The sequence below is a fragment of the Coturnix japonica genome, chromosome 5 (assembly GCF_001577835.2).
Source record: "Coturnix japonica isolate 7356 chromosome 5, Coturnix japonica 2.1, whole genome shotgun sequence".
NCBI lineage: Eukaryota > Metazoa > Chordata > Aves > Galliformes > Phasianidae > Coturnix > Coturnix japonica.
In genome coordinates, this window is record NC_029520.1 from 402553 (window position 1) to 424030 (window position 21478).

General features: G+C 52.1%; 1 protein-coding gene across 9 annotated transcripts in view; it reads left to right on the plus strand.

Moving 5' to 3' along the window:
* The window catches only part of MYRF (myelin regulatory factor), a 35889-nt gene extending 14669 nt beyond the window's left edge, over positions 1-21220 (plus strand). For 3 of the 9 annotated variants that reach the window (XM_015863213.2, XM_015863216.2, XM_015863217.2), the window contains 23 exons: positions 594-882; positions 1079-1251; positions 1570-1693; positions 6214-6409; positions 6768-6844; positions 7102-7212; positions 7505-7595; positions 8729-8929; positions 9119-9227; positions 9320-9429; positions 9996-10156; positions 10420-10492; positions 10757-10845; positions 10958-11026; positions 11605-11685; positions 14945-15030; positions 15157-15318; positions 16067-16360; positions 16448-16535; positions 16816-16890; positions 17037-17139; positions 17422-17496; positions 17611-21220. In XM_015863213.2, coding sequence (XP_015718699.1) covers positions 594-882; positions 1079-1251; positions 1570-1693; positions 6214-6409; positions 6768-6844; positions 7102-7212; positions 7505-7595; positions 8729-8929; positions 9119-9227; positions 9320-9429; positions 9996-10156; positions 10420-10492; positions 10757-10845; positions 10958-11026; positions 11605-11685; positions 14945-15030; positions 15157-15318; positions 16067-16360; positions 16448-16535; positions 16816-16890; positions 17037-17139; positions 17422-17496; positions 17611-17697 — 2924 coding nt within the window. In that variant the 3' untranslated portion in view covers positions 17698-21220. Of the gene's footprint in view, positions 1-593; positions 883-1078; positions 1252-1569; positions 1694-6213; positions 6410-6767; positions 6845-7101; positions 7213-7504; positions 7596-8728; positions 8930-9118; positions 9228-9319; positions 9430-9995; positions 10157-10419; positions 10493-10756; positions 10846-10957; positions 11027-11604; positions 11686-14944; positions 15031-15156; positions 15319-15400; positions 16005-16066; positions 16361-16447; positions 16536-16815; positions 16891-17036; positions 17140-17421; positions 17497-17610 lie in introns of those variants that run through there. The other 6 variants (XM_015863215.2, XM_015863214.2, XM_015863219.2 and 3 more) reach the window with 6 other exon arrangements.
* The last annotated feature ends 258 nt before the right edge of the window (positions 21221-21478 follow it).

Genomic DNA, 21478 nt, shown 5'->3' on the forward strand with positions numbered 1-21478 from the left:
GCAGAGGATTTGCATGCCTCTCCACCAGCATTTACTCTGATGGCAGCATAGTCAAATCAATCCCAAGCACGGCATTTATTAGTGCCCCATTCCACAGAGATGAGGAGGAAGGTGGTGTCATTTGAATGCTTCTTTTTGTTTATTGAAATGTGGAGGTCAAAGTCACCTTCTGGCTCTGCATTTCCAGGCACAGGCTTTGGGCAGGTCCCGCCGTTGGACCTGTTATCCCATCACTTTTTGTATCCATGTAGCTCCTTGGCGATGCAGGAGTTGTCATCAAATCATCAGGGTTGGAAAAGACCTCTTAAGGCCATCGAGTCCAACCCTCAGCCCATCCCCACCGTGCCCACTGACCACGTCCCTCAGTGCCACATTTCCATGTTCCTTGAATGCCTCCGGGGACAGTGAATCCACCACCTCCCTGGGCAGCTGTGCCAATGCAGCACACTCTTTGTGTGCCCTTTCTGTTTGGGTTCTTTGGGTGCAGCTCAGTTCTGATGGCATAGGACTGCTCACTGGGAATTCCTTGTGGCTGGGTTTGGAGCTGACCTCGTGGTGGTCTCATGGTTGTCCCTCTTTCTTTCTTCTTTAAGATCCTCACCTCCTTCGGACCATGACCCCTGAGAACATGTGCCATGTAATTCCCCCATCCCGCCTGGAGCACCCCCCACCGCCACCACCTCCTCCTCCCCCTCCCCCCCACCTGCAGCCTGTGCCCCCTCCTTCCCATCCGCACTACCCTGGCCTGCAGCGGGACCTGTACATGAAGGCTGAGCCCCTGATGCCACCCTATGGCATGGGGCAGGGCATGGCACCAGCTGACCTCCACCACGCTCAGCAGTCACAGATGCTGCACCAGCTTCTCCAGCAGCACGGAGCAGAGTAAGGGGCATTGGGATTTGATGTGATTTGGGTTCGGGGGCGTTCTGGGGAGGTGTTGAGGTGGGGGTGGCTCAGGGTGGACACTCGAAGCCACACCAAGATGTGGCTCAGTGCACACGTGGCACAGAACTCACTGTTGGTGGCTGGGCAGAAGGTGGTGATGTTGCAGCATTGTCACCTCCCTGTTGTCTCACAGCCTCCCGGTGCACCCTGCCAAGAAAAGGAAGCACTCCGAGTCCCCACCCAACACCCTCAGTGCACAGATGCTTAATGGGCTGATAAAGCAGGAGCCAGGCATGGGGTCTGTGCCACTCAACCCCGACAGAGTTCCCACACCTCCTTGGCACCAGCCAGGACCTCTCTCTCCAGGTATGTGGTTTTCAGCCTCTCATCCCTTTAATCCCTCCCCAGCGTGCAAACCTGGCAATGCCTGGGGAGTGTTCCCCAGGAGCAGGGCAGGGTCCAGACCATGTGCCACTGCTGTGCCCTGGCTGTCAGGAGTTGACTGGCTTCCTTGTGCTCATACCCAACTGAATGCTGTGTCATATAATTATCGAATCACAGAATGAAGGGAGCTCAAAGAAGATCTGTTTCCAACTTCCTGTCATGGACAGGGTTGCCACTCACTAGGTTGGACTTGCCAAGGCCTCATCAGGGTGGCTGAAACACATCTTTCTCCTTCTGCAGGCCTGATTCAGGATAATGACAGCTTGAATGGCTCCTACCTAGACCCCAACTACCAGTCTATAAAATGGCAGCCGCATCAGCAAAACAAGTGGGCAACTCTCTACGATGCCAACTATAAAGAACTGTGAGTAATTCACCCAGAGTAATGTCTTTTCTTTCAGTGGCCTTTCCATTGAGGTTCGGAAGATCCAATGTGTTGGACCTGCCTTGCCTTTTATCACCTGCTGACTTCTGCTTGCCTGCACTATGGTGGAGACATTCTCCCTGCTGTACCTTTGCCATTGGGAAGGTCACTTCACTTCTGAGTGAATGATGGGAGATTAAAGAATGGGTCTGGTTCATAGCAGGAGTGGCTGGGGATAATCCAGAGCCACTTCAGCATGTCTTGAGAGCAGTGCAGAGAGGAGCCTGAGGAGGAGGAGTGGTTGGTGGATGGAGGAGAGAAAGGAAGAGGGAAAGGTTGGAAGAAGGCTGGAAAACCAGGAGGGGTGGAGAGGCCAGAGAGGAAAGCTGGGGTAGAGGGTGGAGGCAGAGTGTGAACAAGCTTTGTAGGAAAGAGTGCTCAGGAGGAACCCACTCTGGATCCTCCCTACATTCCTCAGAGGTGACTGAGAGCAGGCAGGCAGCAGGCAGGCTTCCAGGAGCTGAACATACTGCCCTGTTTCCTTCTCTTTCTGGACAGACAGAGGCTGGTAGGGTCCTCTTGGGGGACGTGGAAGATGGATTGCTCTGCTTGTGATGCCAAAGAACCCATGGCTGTCATTGTAGCTTGCCCAGATGGTGCTCAGGGCAGGACAAGGACATGTGGCTGAGAGCCCTGCAGAGATGTGACCGATGGCTACTTCTTTGGTGACACTGCCATTTGCAATGGCCGTATTTGTGTCTGTTTCCCTAACTGCAGCAATAGAGGTTTAAGCTGGGGAGGTGTTTGCTTGTTTTTTACCAGGCTGTTTCCATAGTCCTCTGCAGAGCTCTGCTTCAACTCTGTTTCCTCTGTGGTGTGAATCTTTCCTTTAGCATGCCATGGCCTGGCAGCTTCCCAGCAGGCTCCCTTTGCCAAACTGTTTTCCCATCTTTAGTGCTTGGTTTTCAGCCAGGGCCTGGACATCACCGGGCAGCTACAGCACTGAGCTTTTCCCACCTGACAAAGCCACCTTCCTGGTCCCGAGAGTGGCCTCTCATCTGCTATCAGTGCCAGCAGGGGTTTCCCTGCGTGACAGAAGCACAAATGAGCCTTTTGTAGTCAGCAGGGTCCAAAGAGCTCTGTGCGTGGCCTTGTTTTTCTCTCTGACACAATGAGCCTTCCTTTGCCTTCCGTCTTGCTGTTTACCCATGCTGGGTAGATGGTCTGTCACCTGAAACACGCCACAGCTCCCATGGCAGAGCTTTGTTGCTCACCCTGGTGTTGCACGGGCGCACTAACACTACACTGCAGTCACAGCTAAAAGTGCAGCTTTTAACTCCTGCAAGCCCAGCCCTGCACTGCTGCCTTCTTCAGCTCTGTGCTCAGGGTCACTTGCTAATACCTGCTTTTAGGATTTAGGGTGGAAGCCAGAGCAAACCTACTTTTGCTGCATTTAGGTCATGGCCCGGTTGCATAATGACTAAATTCCTTTGAAATGGCTTCACCTCGATTTTAGGAACCCACGTGTGGGTTATTGTGATGCTGGATTCTACCCAAAGAAAAGGTGAAGGATTGATCAGCTGTGTTTGCTGCTGCACACAACCTCAGTGGTCTTTTCCTTCTCCGTGGCAGCTCAGCAGTCAGGGGGCAGCTCTAGGAAGGGTTGTACAAGCTGAGGCCACATCTCTTTCTAAGTAGAAGATCATTTAAATGGGTTTCTTGATGTAGCACTGCACCAGAATAGAGCTGGGAGGAACTGCATAAGCTCAACTTTCTCTTCTTTCCTCTATAAGGGCTTCTTTTTTCTCTCCCCTTTACTTTTTGGACCACCAACTAATGCTTTAGCATGTAGGAGTCTCTTTCTTCCCTTTTGGTGTACTCAACAAATGAGTATCTCTTTGGGATCTGTAAGTGCTTCCACATTACTTTCCTCTGGGATCATTAAGCAAGAGCCAGCCCTTCCCAGCCTGTCTTAACCATTGTGCACTTCATTTGTGCCGTTATCGTTTCCTGCCCCTAGGGGAAGCATATTTTCTCCCCTGTGATCCACATGCCCACAACCTGTTCACAGCCCCAGGAATCTGAATCATCTGAATCACCTGATTTTTTCCTCCCCTTGCTCTCCAGACGAGACCAGAAAGGCATGTTAAGGAGAGAGGCTGAGCCATGAGAAGAGCAAGAGAACCTGGGGGCTGCAGCCAGTTGAAGAGCAACTGCAGGTGTAGTTATAGGGGGACTGTAGGCTGTAGTTTTCTTAGAAGCAGATCGGGTTAAGGAAACTGAGGAGAGTACAGAGGGAGGAAAGAAGGGCTCCTGCATGGATTGGAGCGGAGGTGCCTGGAAATCTGTGCCTTAGTTTATGTCTCAGGCTGTGGTTATGTGGGCTGAGGAATCTGTGTTGGTTGAAGGAGACCTAAGTCTCCGGATTAGTTTTATTGATTGTATGTTTCTCCTTGGCCTTTTGCGCTGGTTTTGTGGTTTCAGACTTGCTGAACCTTCAAAAGGGTTAGGTGGTTTCCAGCAGCGGTGCCGAAGAGGCCTGGAACCAGGCAGCTCACTAATTTACTCTCGGGAGCAGAAGTAATCCATCTCCCTGACAGTGCGCTCTGATAAATGCCAGCAGGCTCCCTCCTCCCTCTCCCCAAGTGTTTACAGCTTGAGGTAAGGCAGATTGAGGGGAAGGCTGGCTCTGCAGTCTCTTCCCATCAAGGAAGCTTTTGGAAGCCTGGTTTGGAATAAGTGACCCTACAGCCAGCACCAACAGCTGCAGATCCCACAGGGGACAGAGAGCAGCGTGATGTGGTCCAGTCCTGAATGTATTTCAGGTGTTGGTGAAGATGAGCTGAGATGGTGCTGGAAGCCTGGGAGGAGAACAAAGCATGAAATCACTGAGCAAACAGACCCTCAGCTATGGGGCATTCCAGACATGATGGCTTAAGAATGGTTGAAATAATGGGGAATTTGGAATTGGAGAGAGGTAGAGGAGATTTTCCTTCCATGAAGAAAACAGCTGATGGCATGAGAACTTCCCTCTGACAATCTCGTTTTCTGCAACAGATCCCTTCCTTATCAGAGCCATTTTTCCTTGCATTGCCTTTCCCTTAGAGGATGGGGGCACTCCCCACTCCTATAAGTGTGGATCCCAGCATGGGGTGTTGGTAACCCCTGAAACCTCCTCTCCTCTGATCCTGGCCTTCGAGCCCTGCGTTAATCTGCTTTTGTCAGCTGGGCATTCTGCCCAAAATAATCCATTTGACCCTAGACCTTTTCTTCCTGATGCTTTGCCCTCTGGCCCTTGCTCTCAATGGGAACAGCTAGCCTTGCTCTAGCTGCCCCCAAGCCACTGGCCACTGTTGTCCCTGACCCCAGGAGCTGCTCCTGCCTTCTTTCCCCAACCTCTGAGCACAGGGTTGGGGTGGTAAAGAAACCCAGTCCCCATTGTTTGCTGGGTTCCCTGTCGTTTAAGGTGAAAGGTAGGATGTGTGACAGTGGAGATGCCCTCCAGTGCAGCCCATATTGGAGGGTGATGTTGGTCACAGGCTGAGTCCTTTGGGAGCTCAGGGAACAAGACTCAGCCTGACAACCTGACTGTTTTGGCGTATGTTTGGCAGCCACTGGTTTGAGTGATGTTAACCATAGAATGGTTTGGAAGCAAATGTGGCTTGGAAGTCCAACCTGTCTTCAAGTAGAAACAGCTGAGGTGGCAGAGGGGTGAAAGCAGATGGGAAAAAGGCTCCTCCATTCTTGGGTGAGCGCAGATTGTTCTAGGGCCAGATCAAGCCCTGGCCCCTGAGCCAGAGAAGCTAAATGGAGACCTCATGGCTAAGGCTGGGAAGCGAGCAGCGGTGGAAGGGAATTCCTTTCGTGCTTCTGGTATAGGATAGTGCTCTGCTTCCACCATCTGGCCTGTGTTCAGGGACTGCACAGTCCCTCGGATGCAGGAGATAAGGAATTGCATCCCAGTGTTACTGGGAATGGGCTCCCATATCTCCTCCAGCATTAACCCTGCCGTAGAAAGGTGCTCAGAGAGTTTTAAGGCTGATATCAGAGGCCAGGCTGAGCTGCTTTTTGCTTTCTGACTGTTTAAGCACAAAAATAAAGGGGAAAATGTGGGATTTTGGTTTTTCACTGGAGATTCTCAACGGGCTGAGATGCATCCCAGGGGCCCATCCATCAGGTCTGAGTTCTTTGGTGGTGAGAGAAAAGGGGACTTGCTTAAAGGCCACATATTTCCCTCATTCCCATGGCAACCAGCCCACTAAGGAGATGGAGATTAAACCTCCCCAGCTGGTGTGTGTTGGCTGGGCAGCAGCGTCCCCCTCCTCCCACACACTGATTCCACAGGCATTGGGCATGTGGGCAACATCACGAACGTAATGGGTAAAACCAAAAGGCATTTGAGACCCCCAAGGCTCGGTGCTGCCCCACAGAGCCTGCACTGCCTCTGTTTCTGGGAGCTTAGGACTCTCAGGATGTGCTCGGGGCTCTGGCCTAATGCCTACTGCCTTTTCCATCCACAGCCCCATGCTCACCTACCGCGTGGATGCTGACAAAGGGTTCAACTTCTCTGTGGGCGATGATGCCTTCGTGTGCCAGAAGAAGAATCACTTCCAGGTCACGGTCTACATCGGCATGCTTGGAGATCCCAAGTATGTGAAGACCCCTGAGGGCCTGAAACCCTTAGAGTGCTTCTACCTGAAGCTGCACGGAGTGAAGGCAAGCGGGAGCCAATCGAACACAGCAGGGAGAAGGGGAGCTGAGATCAGGCAACACCATATCTTTCATACACTGAGTCCTATGGGTGTGTGCAGGAGAATGATGAAGGCCATATTTGATCTTCATCTTTTGAGATAGAACTCTAAGATGGATTCAATTGCTCCCTGGGCATCCCCAGGGTTTTCTCTCGCTCCTGTTTGACTCTGGAGGCATTTGGGAAGATCCATTCACCCTCTGCCAGGGCTGCACCCAAGTTAGGCACCGCGTGTTGGTTGTGCAGGAGGGGTTGGGCAGGCAGTGGGAAGGGGAAGGTCTCGGCTTTCCCGTCTTCATCACATCCCCTAATCTTTCTCTCCAGCTAGAGGCCTTGAACCAGTCCATCAACATCGAGCAGTCACAGTCCGACCGTAGCAAACGGCCCTTCAACCCTGTCACGTGAGTGTGGGCTGGGGAATAAGCAATAGCAAGGGTGGGTGGAGAGGGGGGAGGTCATGGGAAGGCTCCAGGTATCACTGTGGGTATCACACCCTCCAGTTTTGCTGCCCACAGCAGAGTTTTCCTCCCTTTATGCTGCCCACTCCCTTTGGTGCCCAATTCATAGCCCTACTGTACTGGAGCAGGACAGGAGATGGCTGTTCCTCAAGGAGCCGCCTCTCCAGAAGCATCCTCACTTGCTCCTCTGTTTTCCCCAGGGTCAACCTGCCTCCAGAGCAGGTCACCAAGGTCACCGTGGGGCGGCTGCACTTCAGCGAGACCACAGCCAACAACATGAGGAAGAAAGGAAAACCCAATCCAGACCAGAGGTGAAGAGCAGGGACACCTTTTCAAACTGTTCTGAGCACTCAGGGTCTGTGGATGTGGCAGCCCTTGCTTTGGGTCCTACACTGGCCACCTTTTTTTCATGGAGGAAAGGAGATGTGGAGGAAAGGAGATGTCTGCTGTGGCCACTGTGGTATCCCCCATTCTGCAAGGGGTTGTGGACAGGGGAGAGGGGATGTGTGCAGCTCTCTGTGACAGCCTGGTACCCTGTCCTTGAGGCAGATGCAGCAGTTTATGGTGCAGGATGACACCCTGACCTCTCTCCCCTCTTGCCAGGTATTTCATGCTCGTGGTAGCCCTGCAGGCACACGCACAGAACCAGAACTACACGCTCGCAGCCCACATCTCTGAGCGCATCATTGTCCGAGTAAGTCCTCCTCTCCTCCCACAGCCCTTTGCTGGATGAGCTGGGCAGTTCTCATGCACCTCTTTAGCTTTGCAGTGCTTTCCTCTCCCAGCCCTTTCTTCCCTTCTCCCATGCTGCCTTGCTTGCAGCTCTCCTTGCCCATGGCTGTCCCTGTCCATGCCTGCGTTCTCACTCCATCCTTTCCACATCTGCTTGGTTGGAGCAGCAAGAACTTGTTGCAGGACAGAGAAGGTGTCTCCTTGTCCTGACCTTGCACTGGTGCTTACAGTAGAGCTGCTGGGAATGAGGGAATGGTATTGTTAGGATTCTATGGCAGGGTGTCACGGTTTGAACGAAAAATCCACCTGCGTCTGTGACAGGGGCCGTGGGCCGAAAGGAAAAAAGTTAATTAGGAAAAGAAAACAGTGGCAATGATCTAAGGAGGCACACTTATTTACTAAATACTATATCGAAATACAGGATGACACAATATAATACAATATAATTGAAAATTGAGCTAACGAATCAAGCAAAATAGGAGAGAGAATGAGTCCCATAACCGAGAGGCCTACTGTGAATCTAGGTGAAACGGTGAAGGCTCCCACACACTGCCCTGAACGCCAGAACTCGAAAGACATCAGTCTAGTCTGCGACTGAGTTAATATAGAGTCCAGGTCCCCAGGTTGTGTTGCTCTCTGGGAGATGTAGTCTTCTTCTGTAATTTGCAGATTCAGTAAAATTATTCATGCTCTATATGATGTTATGATGTGGAATACTGATAGCAAAATTACAACATTATTAAACCATGACACAGGGTCAAGAATTCCAGGTGCAGAAAGACTGAGTGCTCTACCATGGCTGCAACTTTGTGCAGCAGCATTCAAATGGGAATGCAGAGTGTCAGGAAGAGGTAGGAATCATCCCTGGACTTTCTCAGGGCTCTTAATGGCTGCTTAGCTCTGTGGCCTGAAGGTAGGAGGTAAAATGCAAAGAGAAGGACCTCAGAGTCTGCAGACTGATGCAATGACTATATCAATCTGCCTCTGTTTCAGCTGAGATCTTCCCCATCCCTGGCTCCCATTTGCAGAACAAGGGCACAGTGTGTGTCATTGGGGTGCATCTGCTTATCTCCATCTTTTTCTGCCTCTTCCCAGGCCTCCAACCCTGGCCAGTTTGAGAGTGACAGCGATGTGCTGTGGCAGCGGGCTCAGCTCCCTGATACTGTTTTCCACCACGGCCGGGTGGGCATCAACACGGACCGCCCTGATGAGGCCCTCGTGGTCCATGGCAATGTGAAGGTGATGGGTTCCCTGATGCACCCATCAGATGTCCGAGTGAAGGAGGACATCCAGGAGGTAAGAGCTGAGCAAACCAGGGTGGGCTTCACTGCAGTGGTTCAGAGCAGGGCTCAGGGCCCTCTCCCACAGTGAGGGACCTGTCGTAAAGGTGAACCATAGTGAGTTTTGCCACCTGGGGTCAGAGCAATGGGATGTAAAGAGGCAGCACCCCACTTAGGAGATGCACGTCTCTGTTTTTGCCCCCAGGTGGACACCACAGAGCAGCTGAAGAGGATCTCACGGATGCGACTGGTGCACTACAACTACACACCTGAGTTTGCAGCTACGGTGGGCATCGACAACACTTCTGAGACAGGTATGGGCCCTGCATTGTGCTGTGCTACCCTGCTTGTGTCTGGGCAGAATGCTGCCCAGAGTCCTGAGAGCCACTGTGCCATTCCCACACAGGTGTCATTGCTCAAGAGGTGAAAGAGATCCTCCCCGAAGCTGTGAAGGACACCGGAGACCTGGTCTTTTCCAATGGGAAGACCCTAGAGAACTTCCTGGTGGTGAACAAGGTCAGTGGCAGCCTGAAGGGACAGGAAGGGCAGGGAAACTGTGGAGGCTGTTGAACCTGGCTCAAGAGAGCTGGAACAGGGAAAGCATGGTGCCTGGGGAATGCTTTTAAACCAGTACCACCCATATGAGTTTCAGACTTGGCTGATCTTTCAGATGTCAGGAGCTGACCTGAGTTGACAGCAGACATCTGCAGGGAGGAGCTTGCCTGGTGTTGGTGAAAGTTGTCAGCATCTTCCTCAGGACAGGCTTCTTGTTGGCAGCCTCCTGCAGGGAGGCTCTTGGTCATAATCTCCTTTCTAGATAAGATTAGGTGGTTATGTCAAGATAACCGAGAACACCTGGTTGTCTGAACTCACTATAACCTGTGGCAGCCTCTTTGCTGCTCTGGGTGTTGAGGGGATAGAGCTCACTGTCTCACTGCTCTCCCAAAGCTGCCAGGTCTCTCTTGCATCCCTCCCTCCTCAGTGCCTACAGTGAGAATGGCCAGGGCTGAACTTCGTGCATCCATTGGTTTTTAAGAGAATCTGTCTTGCTCTTGCTGACCGCTTGACCTGTTCCCTGGCAGGAGCGCATCTTCATGGAGAATGTGGGAGCTGTGAAGGAGCTGTGCAAGCTGACAGACAACCTGGAGACCCGCATTGATGAGCTGGAGAGGTGGAGCCACAAGTTGGCCAAGCTCAAACGCCTGGACAGCATGAAGTCAACTGTGAGCTCTGGGGCATTCAGGTATGGGCATGCTGAGGGCAAGAGATCCCAAAGGGATGGTTCTTTTCATAGGACCATTAAGGCTGGAAAAGACCTCTAAGGTCACAAAGTCCAACCATCTACCCGTCCATGCCCACTAACTGTGCCCTCAGTGCCATATCCACACGTTTCTTGGACGTGTCCAGGGACCCCAGGCAGTCCTGGAGCAAGGCGGGTGGCAGGACGTTGCAGCTGTCACTTCACACAGAGTTACCTTTTTGCCTGAGAACCTCTTCTTCTTGCAGCCAAACAGGAAGCCAGTTCAGCCGTGCAGGAAGCATACCCCACAAAAAGAGGCCTCACAAGATAGCCAGCAAGGTAAGGGACTGCTCCCAAACAAGCCTTGCTGTGTGGGGAGAAGGTGGACTCCCTTTCCTGCGTGTGCTGCAGTGGGAGAAGCCCAGTCTGCTCCCATTTTCCTCATCTCTCCTTCCATTTTGTCTGTGCCTGATGGAGGTGTTTTCTGGCTTTGCTCTGAGGGGGCTGGGGGCTCGCAGGGGAGCAGAAGTAAAGCTTGGGATGTGACATGCTCAAAAGCAGAGACCAGAGCCCTGAGCTGAGCTTGAGATTTCTCTCTTGTAGTCACCATCGGTTGTCCCGGAGCAGGCCTGCATCAGTCAGCGCTTCCTGCAAGGCACCATCATTGCCTTGGTGATCATCATGGCCTTCAGGTGGGACCATACACCCATGCCTCCCTCCCTCCATCTCATCAGCTCAGTTTAGGCTGCGCCAACCATGACATGTCCTCTGCCCCGTCCTCAGCCTGGACCTTTGTCTTTGCAGTGTGGTGTCCATGTCCACGCTCTATGTGCTGAGCTTGCGCAGTGAGGAGGACCTTGTGGATATTGAAGGGTATGTACCTCTGGGCTCAGTGGGATGGATGTGGTGGCTGGGACAGTCTAAGGCAAAAGGAGCAGCTGCTGTGGGGTTATTGACCAGTCAAATGCATCCACATGTCCAAGCCTTAAACTTTGCATCAAAGCGACGAGCAGAAGAAAAAGAAAGCATCCTGGTGGTTGGCTGCTCACATTACTCGTGGTTTGTCTGAATGTAATTTGGGTGCCTCTTCTGCTGCATTAAAACAGCAAAGTCCCACCACTGTGTTGTGGAGTTGGACTGGTCTGTATGAGGCAAAGCTGTTCCTTAATGTGGAAAGAATGCCAGGCGTGCACACAGTCAGCCTGTGCTGGGCATTCAGTTTCAGCACACTTTGCTCCTTCAGGAGCTGATGGCACCAGATAATGAGCATCTTTTTCTCTTTCTTTTCCCCATCCTACTTCTTTCCCTTACATTCTGGTTACAACTCCCATCCAACTCATTTTTGTTTCCATGTTCTCTTTCATTTTCCCTTTCTTTTCTTTCCATTTCCATTACCCACACCCTCTTTCATTGCCTCCCTTTTCTTCCCTTCTCCATTCACTGCCCCGTAGCTCTTTTGCTGTGCCCACTGCCTGTCTCCTGGCCCTCTTTCGGCACAGGGGTCCCGGGGTCCCAGTTGCTCTGTGCCCACGGTACGTTACTCTTTCATTATACTGTTACTTAATTGCTGCACCCCTTCTCTTAGTTCCCCTTTTTCTTTTCCATCTGCACTACGGAAGACAAATGGTGAGCAAAAGGTGATGGCTCAGCAAGAAGCAAACAGGAGTTACATCGTACAGTCCGTAAGGTTGGAAAAGACCTTTCATCAGGTCCAACTGTCCACCCATCACCACTGTGTCCATCAAACCATGTCAGGCAATATGGAAGGGGAATTTCAGGCTGAAGAACCAATGAATCGAAAGCTAAATGTACTCTGCAGGTAGAACAAGAATAGGCAGCACTTAGAAATAATCACAGATCACAGAATTACAGAATGACCCGGGTTGGAAGGGACCTCAAGGATCATGTAGTTCCAACCCCCCTGCCTGGCAGGGCCACCAAACATACACCTTTACTAGATCAGGTTGCCCAGGGCCCCGTCCAACCTGGCCTTGAACACCTCCAAGGACGGGGCATCCACAACCTCCCTGGGCAGCCTGTTCCAGGACCTAACCACTCTCCTAGTAAAGAACTTCCCCCTAACATCCAACCTAAATCTTCCTTCTTTTAACTTAAAACCATTTCCCCTAGTCCTGCTATTATCAGCCTTTTCTAAGAGTTTACCCCCCTCCTGGGAGTAAGTTCCCTTCAGGTACTGAAAGGCTGCAATGAGGTCACCCCACAACCTTCTCTTCTCTAGGCTGAACAAACCCAACTCCCTCAGCCTGTCCTCATAGGGGAGGTGCTCCAGCCCCCTGATCATCTTGATGGCCCTCCTCTGGACCCTTTCCAAAATCTCTATGTCTTTCTTGTACTGAGGGCTCCACACCTGGACACAGTACTCCAGATGGGGCCTCACAAGAGCTGAGTAGAGAGGGACAATCCCTATCCCTGCTGACCACCCCTCTCCTGATGGAGCCCAGGATCCCATTTGCTTTCCGGGCTGCCAGAGCGCACTGCTGGCTCATGTTAAGTTTCTCATCTATCAGGACCCCTAGGTCTTTTTCTGCCGAGCTGCTCTCAAGGACAACTCCTCCCAGCCTGTACAGGTGCCTGGGGTTCTTCTGGCCCAAGTACAAAACCTTGCACTTTGCCGTGTTGAACCTCATTAGGTTCACCCGAGCCCAGCTTTCCAGCCTGTCAAGGTCCCTCTGAATGGCATCCGTTCCCTCCACCGTATCGACTGCACCACTCAGCTTGGTGTCATCAGCAAACTTGCTGAGGGTGCACTCCATTCCCTCATCGATGTCATTAATAAAGATGTTAAAGAGCACCGGTCCCAAGACAGACCCTTGAGGGACGCCGCTCGTTACCGGCCTCCACCTGGACATAGAGCCATTGACCACCACCCTCTGTCTGCGGCCTTTCAACCAATTGCTTATCCATCTAGTTGTCCACCCATCAAATCCACTTCCCTCCAATTTGGAGATGAGGATGTGATGGGGGACCATGTCAAAGGCCTTGCTCAGGTCCAGGTAAATGACATTGGTCGCCTTCCCTTCGTCCACCAACGCCGTCACTCCATCATAGAAGGCCACAAGATTAGTTAAGCATGACCTTCCCCTGGTGAAGCCATGCTGGCTGTCTCGGATCACGTGCTCATTCTTTATGTGATCAAGCATGTTGTCCAGGAGGATCTGTTCCATCATCTTCCCCGGCACGGAGGTGAGACTCACCGGCCTGTAGTTCCCCGGGTCGTCCCTGCTCCCCTTCTTGTAAATGGGAGTGACGTGACCCTTCCTCCAATAGGGAGTCATCCCACCATGTTTCTGTGATAGCAACAAGGTCATAACTTTCAGAGTGCATCACAGTTTCCAGTTCCTCCTGCTTGTTACTCAGGCTCCGTGCATTAGTATAAAGGCACTTCAGCCGGGCTGTCCGTCTCACCACCTTCATATGCAATCCAGGATCTGCTAGAACAGCAGCATCCCCAGCATCCCCCTGCCCTACTCCCTCCCTTTGCACTCTGCCATCATTGCCCACGGAGTTTGGTACAAGCCTTCGAATGACCCATTCAACCCCAGTAGCCCTTATTTTGCCCCCTTCCCCCTTCGTTCCTAGTTTAAAGACCTGTCAATGAGTCCCGCTAATTCTTCAGCTAATACCCTCTTACCCCTAGGAGAAAGGATGCAAACTGAAGGATTAACCCCAGAGATGTTCCTACACTCTCTTCATATATGAGTAGCTTTATTGTGAAGGGTCACTCTCAATTACAGTTGAGCTTAGCGTGCAAAAAAAGGGCAGGAAAAACTCTACCTTGATTACTTCCATTTATGAGCCATCACTCCTGGGAGTGCTTGGAAAGGCACTGTGAGCCACTTCTGGTGCCTGGTCTATGAACTCCACTCCTGTGTTTTGGCACTGCAGGAAAAAACATCCTCAGAAAAAGAAGCAAACAGAAAGCAGATTGAGAGGTCTGGCCTTTAATGCAGCCTTACAACACAGGGAAAGCTGACTGAGTTACTAATTAGGACCAGATGTGTAAAGCAGCTTAGTCGATGTGATCTGTAGCAACATACTTTCCTTCAGAAGGAAGCAGGTCCTATTTGTCCATCAGCAGCCTTTGAAGAAAATACTGTGTGAAGAGCAGTGCAAGGTATGGTTAATTTGTTCTTTTAAGAATGCCATGAGGTTTACAAGAGGCTATTAAAAGGTAATTGCTGATGGGAGGCAAGATAAAGCTGGGCATGGTGAGTGTTGACAAGGCAGTGGAGGGCTGGAGGTAGATCTTAGCTGGGATAAAAGCTGGCTTCGGAGGCTGGATCTGCTTTTCCTCCAGCAGTCCAACACTGGTTCTCCTTTCACTGATGAAAGAAATATGTAATCAGGTCCGTCTTGGAGGTGACAGTGTTATTTTGCTGTCTCTAAGTGAATGAAGGCTCTTTGAGAAACCATGAGCAGTGCTAAGAGGACAGGCAGGACATGTGAAACAAGGGAAAGAGGAAACTGAAACAAGGAGGGAACAGACAGGTCAGGCCTTACATTTCTTTGCTTGGAGCTCAGGAGAAATCTCTGTGCAATGAACAGCTACAGCTTAGACTTGTTCCTGCCAGAAGCAGGGCTGCCACCCCATCCACTGTGGCATCACCCAGCTCTCTGCGCCATGTTTGTGCCTGGTGTACTTCTCTCCTGCCTTGCTTTTCTCCCCTGCCTGCCATTGCTCTGTTGGCTTGTTCCATCCCCCCACTCACTGCTACACCCACAAAGTGGTCCCCTGTAACAGAACTTCACCCCTGCTTTCCTACATTCCAGGTCAAGCCAGAACATCGACAAAACACAGATGGTGCGATCCACAGCTGCATCAGACAGAGCCAGCAGCAGGACCCCAGCACGCCACGGTGGGTCACAGCTGCACCTCCATGCCAGAGGCTCGTGGCACGGAGCTGGCTCCATGCTGGGAGCTCCTCAGAAGAGATGCAAAGAGTGTTGGCTTACTCCAGGTCCCTCTGCTCTTTGCCCTGCAGTCACATCAAACATGCTCAATGTACTCGATGCTTTACCCGGTCACAGCGTGCTCGCCTGTTTCAACCCACCGTGTTTCTCCACATGCTGCTCTGCTGCTCCCACCAATGCCTCCTCTGTTGCCCTCTCTGAGGCCAGCGCTACTCATGCCACCAATCAGACAGGTAAGTCCCATCCCAGCAGGAGGGAGATGCTGGGACAGTGCTGAGCTCTGTGTCCCACTGCTGCATCGCTTCGTGGCCCCAGATCCCTCTCACCTGGTGTCCTACCCCTGCACCCACCCAGTGACTGCTGGGCTGCCGACGTGGTGTGCTTTGTACATCCATGATCCTGCTGCCAGGGTAAGTGGCAACAGAAGAGCTTGCTCTGCCAGTGCAATGCCATGAGAGCTGGACAGTGTGCCCTAGCAACTGCAACTTGCTTTTGGCAGGCCAGGAACTGTGCTTTACAAGCCCACTTTTGACATCACTACTGCAGGAGGAGCAGCATCTCAGGCAGTCACTGCCCAGCCATAACACCTCTGGAGTCATAGATCCATAGGAATGTTGGATTGGAAGGGACCTTAAAGATCTCAGAACCACAAAATGGTTGGGTTGGAAGGAGCCTCAAAGCCCCCCCAGCCCCTGCCCAGGGGCTGGATGCCCCCGACCAGTTCAGGCTGTGCCTGGACCTCAGCACCCTCTGCATAAAGGATTTCCTCCTCACATCTAACCTAGATTTCCTATCTTTTAGTTAAAAAAAACACCCCCCCCCTTGTCCTATTATTCCATGCCCATGTAAAAAGTCACCCTCTTCCTGTTTATCAGCTCCTTTTAAGTACTTGGAAGGCCACAATGAGGTGACCTAGAGCCTTCTCTTGTCCAGGCTGAATGACCCTCAGCCTCTCAGCGCATCTCTCCCTTTCTTTCACAGACCAAAGTCAGACCTCACTGCAGCCAGTGACAAATATCAAAGCCAAATCCAGGGGCATCACCAGGAAGGCAACCTCCTACGCCAAGTGGCCAAAGACGCCTGACAGGTCTCAGAGCTTCGGCAGCCCTAATGCCAGCCCCTCTTCCCCCTTCACCCACCTCCAGGGCAAATCCAAGTACATCTCCAACCTCTCGCTCTCCCGCAGCAACTCCCCACTGGGGCAGGCTCGGCCGCAGCGCAGCATCAGGCAGCCGGTGAGCGAGTGGCCCCGCAGTCAGGACCCCAGCACGGATGGTAGGTGGGCCCCTGGCCTCCCTCTCGTGGCTCTTCTTCAGTTGCCAGCCCTTTGCTGTTCCTACATAGCCCATCTCCCACCCACAGGGCCAAGCCCAGTGCTGCGTTCCATCCGGATCCTGGAGATCGACATGGTCATCCAGTCCCAGTTCTGTGCGGCCAGCAACGCGTGCAGGTGAGGGAGATGGCAGTTCTTGGGGAGCTCCATCAGCAGATGGGCTATTCCTGGATCCTTGGGCTTTCACTTACCATCACTCCGAGGCAGCCCGTGGCCACAGGAGCTGGGACCCCTGTTGAGTCCAGCCCTGCTCCTTCATCCAGCATGCAGGAGGACTGGATTTGGTGATGAGCTGGCTTGGGAACTGGCCCAACCCAGAGATGGGACTTTGGAGCCCACCCTGGCCATCTCACTCCAAACTGAATTGCTGCAGTGAGGTCTTTCTCTGTCTTCCTAGGACTGGAAACTTCACCTACCGCATCCCCATCAGCCAACTGACAGCAGTGAACACCAACCTGACCCTGGAGATGAAGTGAGTGGACGGGGCTCCTTGGTGTTCCTACATCCCTCAAGTGGGTTGGGTACCATGCCACGTCACTGCAGTGTCTCCTGCCCAACCTGCTTAGAGACAGCAGCGCCTGACACCTTCCAGGGCTTCACCTCCTCTTGTCTCCCCAGCTCCTCCTCTGTGCTGTCCGTCTCCCTCTGTGGCCTTGTCTCCAGCGACCCTTGCCAGGATGCTGTGAACACAGACAGCTTCAGTGATGGCACAAACACGCAGGTAAGGGGTGAAGCATTGAGCTCAGGCAGCTGACCCATGCACTGGTACCTTATGTCTCTGAGCTGATGCTTCCAAGGCCCGTGGGGCTGGATAAAGCATTCAAGTGCTCTTTGTCCTGCTCAGCCTATCTCCATAGCTGAGCGTGGAGCTGCTGTTCCTCCATAGACTGCTGTAGGGTCACTCAATGGACCAGAGATGTGCTCTGCTTGCCATGATGGCCTCAGAGACATCCCAGGATGCTCAACCCTGCTCTCACCGCAGACACTCTCTTTTCTTCCTCAGGAAACGACGCACCGTTGGCCTCTTGTGATGCTGTCTTTCAGGGAGTTCACCTACCACTTCAGGGTGGCACAAACTGTGAGTACAAGAAGCTGCTTTTACTCCTCTTGTCCAGGGCTCAGTGGGAGGACGGCAACGGGAACGTGGTATCATGCATGCAAGACTATAAGCTCTTCTTGCTTTCTCACATAGGGCCGAGCCAACTGCAGCACTACTCCCGAACAGATGGGACACTTTTTTACTGACTATTATTTTCAGTTTTACTGGCTCTGTGAGTGAGTCCCGGCAGCACCAGTGCCCTTTGGTTGCAGAGAGGAGGGGGACTGGTGACACTGGGAACCTCCTGTACGCCCTCCTCCGCTTGACCCCCAGCCCCACCTAAGCCCCATCACCCTCCTCGGGGGTGGAGATGATGGTTTGGTTGTGGCTGGCAGTGCTGACACCGAAGTACAGCACACACAGAACATGGGACCTAAGCCACAGAAACACAACCAGCCCTGTGCCATCTCCTGGGCTCACCCAGCACCAACACTGACCCAGACACCCCTCCTTCCCTTCTGGGGATGCTCGTATCCCCCACCCCCTGCGACACTGGATTTGAAAGCATTACACTGGAGGGATCTGCCACATCCCAGAGTACGGGACTGGCCCGGCTGTGCCATGTCAGTTCTCCACAACACTGGAATTGCTCACACTGGAGCCCTTTCCAAGAGGAAAAAGCTGGAGTTTCACCTGGGAAGGAAAGGCTGTGCCTGGACACACTGGAAGTTGTACACTGGAGTTGCTGTTCCCTCTGGTTGGACCTGCAGCCCCACTGGACCCCTGGAGACCTCAGTACCCCTATTCTCCACTGAAGGTGCAGCTTCCACATTTGCCCCCCTCCTCACTGTGCTGTCACTGTATCCAGGTCAGGATGGATAAACTCAAGAACCCCACTAGAGATGCTGCTGAGGCTGTGCCCAGGCCAAACCATATGTGGGGACACTTAACCACCAACCCATGGGAGGAGAACTACCCCAAGCCACCTTTGTGAAGTGTTAGTTAAACATAGTGGGACCTGTTTTCTCCACTCTCCAGCAATGTTTGGCCACTTGTGGTGTGCACAGACCTGCCCAGTTGGCTCTGAAGAAGAAGACGACTGGCCAAGCCCAGTGTGCCCTGCAGAGCTAGGCTGGGCTGCTGGGGATATATGATGTGGTTTCACTGCACCACCAGCATAACAGGGGAAACAACCACGACAGTGAGCTGTCACCATCTCTGCTCTCAGAACGCAGTTAGGCTGAGTGTACTCTGAGTATTTTACTGTTACAAGTTCTTAACTTGCTAAACTACTGAATTTTTGTTTTTATTTTTTTTTAAAGCCGCATAAAAATGGGTCTCTTCATTCTGTCCCTGAGCTCTGTGAGTCTTGCATAGGAAACCGAAGGGGGGCACTGCTAAGGTCCATGTTAAACCCCGACTGCTGCAGCAGTGCTGGCATGTCAGCTCCCAGTGCTCTCATGTCCTCCTCCCTGTCCTGCTCCAGCTAAAGGAGAGCTCTGTGCTCCTGGAGGCTGAACCAGCTTTATAAAACAGAGACCCATTTTCCTAAGGAAGCAGCACTGGGGAATGGCAGTGAGGGGGGACACACCAGTCCTTAAGGAAACCCTAAAGCTGATTAAGAGAAGAGCGCAACCTTTGGGACTCTACATCAGGATCTGGCTGCTGCACTGTGTAGAGTCAGTGGAGATGGATGCAGTGATCCCTTTGCCTGCTGCAAGCCATGCTGTTTCCATCACTGAGGAGCACGGGGCAGGAGCAGCTCTCTACTACCACCAGCAGGCTCTTCTGCTCTGGAGAAGAGAGCTGCAGAGATGTTTTACCCGATAGGGGGATCCTATGTGCACCGCGTCTGTTCCAGAGCTCCCTTCTGAGGCTGTCCCAGCAGAGCAGCCACAGCCTTGCAATTCCTTGCAGCATCACTGGGAGTTTACGTGGCTGCCCCTCTTGGACATTGCCCTTCTCGTTATTTGCAGAGCAGTTCCAATGTCAGCTCTCAATTCCAACGCTGTGCCCGTGGGCAGCAGTGAATGAAATGGGTGATGTTTTCCAGTGAGCACGATGCACTGAAGCCTGGGCAGCCAGGAACCAGAGGGTGAGCAGGGAAAATGGCAGGCAGCCACTAAGGAATGAAGTTGAGGGAGACCTTTGGGGAGCTTGGAGGGAGAGCAAGAAGCACAGGAGTACCAACATACAAACAGGTCAGCTCTGTGCTCAGCAGGATTTTCTGCTTCTGCAAGGAAACCCTCTGGCGCAGCTCTCCAGAGAGGATGCTCAGCACTCTTCTTTCCACCTGCCCCAGGTGTTTTGCTCAGCCTCAAACTGAATAAGTTACTTTCTTGGCAGCTTTTACTCTCCACTTGGCAATCAGCAGCTCAGCCAGTCCTCATCCAGGCGAGCGATGCCCTGTGCTCTGCCAGCTCTGCTCAGCTGAGGGGCAGCCTTCTCAGACCCTGCTGCCATTTCTCCTACCTGCCCACGCTCTCTTTTATCCCCCATAGAGGTAATGGGCAGCACCGTGATAGCTGGAGCTGACAGTGCTGCCTGCAATCACTGCCACCCTTGCCAACAGAGCACCAGAGCCACACGTGTGTCTCCCTGGCTGCAGGCAGGGAGGGAGAAAGCAATCAACCACTGGATACGTGCCAGCCCAGGAGGAGGTGGGGGTCTCTCAGGTGTCCCTGTGACGCTCAGCCATTGGGTTACAGTGGCCTCAGCAAACAAAGTGCCTAAGGGCTATGGGAACATCTCCAGTGCCTTGTTCTGCCAACAGGGTTCCCTACGCCTGTGTTAAACCCTGTGTGTCTCAAAAGCAGCGGTCAGTTAGCTTGAGAAATGAAATGAGGCAATACCCAAAGCACAACAGGTGGTGTAAAACAGCTGTTTTACAGCAGGAAAACAGAAGGGGCTGACAGCAATCCATGGTATCCAGAGGAGAGATTCAGAACGTCATCTTACGTTGCAGTAATGTCTTTTGTCTTAACTTACGTCACAAATCATACGCCTGTTCCACCAGCAGACAAGCAGGAATGAGCTCAGAAGGGTTTTGTAACAATAAAGGCAACAAGATTGCTTCTCAGCCCACGGAGACAGCTGTTTGCACAGACAGACCACCCCTAGAAGGCTCTTTGCCCTTCCCACCCGCACCCACTGCCGTGTTCCCCATCCCCAATCAGTAACCAGAGAGTTCACAATCAGGCCTTTTACCTGCATGAGACGGTGGGGGCTCTGAGCCAACGTCTCCAGCCTTGCAGCTTGGGGAAACCCTTCTTCAGCTGGAAACGGGAGCTTCATCTCTCTAGACATTCTTGGCAGGAAGGAAGACAAGCGTGGAAATGAGGCCACATGCCAAAGTTTGGCTGTTTCGGAGTTTGTTTCAAAAGCAAATTCACAAACATTCTGTCCTACTGTCAAGAGCTTAAAGCCTGTAAATAGAGACTGTACCACCACCGCGAGAATTAAGGAAAGTAAAGCACTAATTTGTTTGGTTTAAATGTTGCTGTCACAGCTTTAATCACTGTATATTGCCAGCGAGTTCGTAGAGTTGCCTTCTTAGCAGGTATTCTTGATGATAGGTTTTTATTTGTGGGGAACAAGTGTGGTTTCCCTTCCTTTCTTTCTGATTTCTATTTATATTTTGCTAAATTGGAGTGTCGAGTCTCCGGATTCCCCACTTTTATGTTTGGCTTATTTAGACTTTGTTTTATGCTGGAGGTAAATATGCCCATATAAATAAAGATATGAATATTGGCTTTGTATCCAAGGAAGCCTCCTGCCTCTGTTCCTCCCTCGCTGTCTGCAAATACTCCTTGCATTGTCCAGCTAAATTCCTCCCGTGTGTTCAACTGCTCAGAAGGAAATAAGAATTATGTTGCCTCCTTACAGAACAGCTGCTTCTGCTGCTGAAAACAGCCTAGAAAAGGCTGTGGGTTTAATAAGGGGCCCCACCCCAAGGCTCATGAGTTTTGAGTAGAAATGAGAGGTAGTTCATAAAGCCACGTACAAGCATCTAAGAGACAAA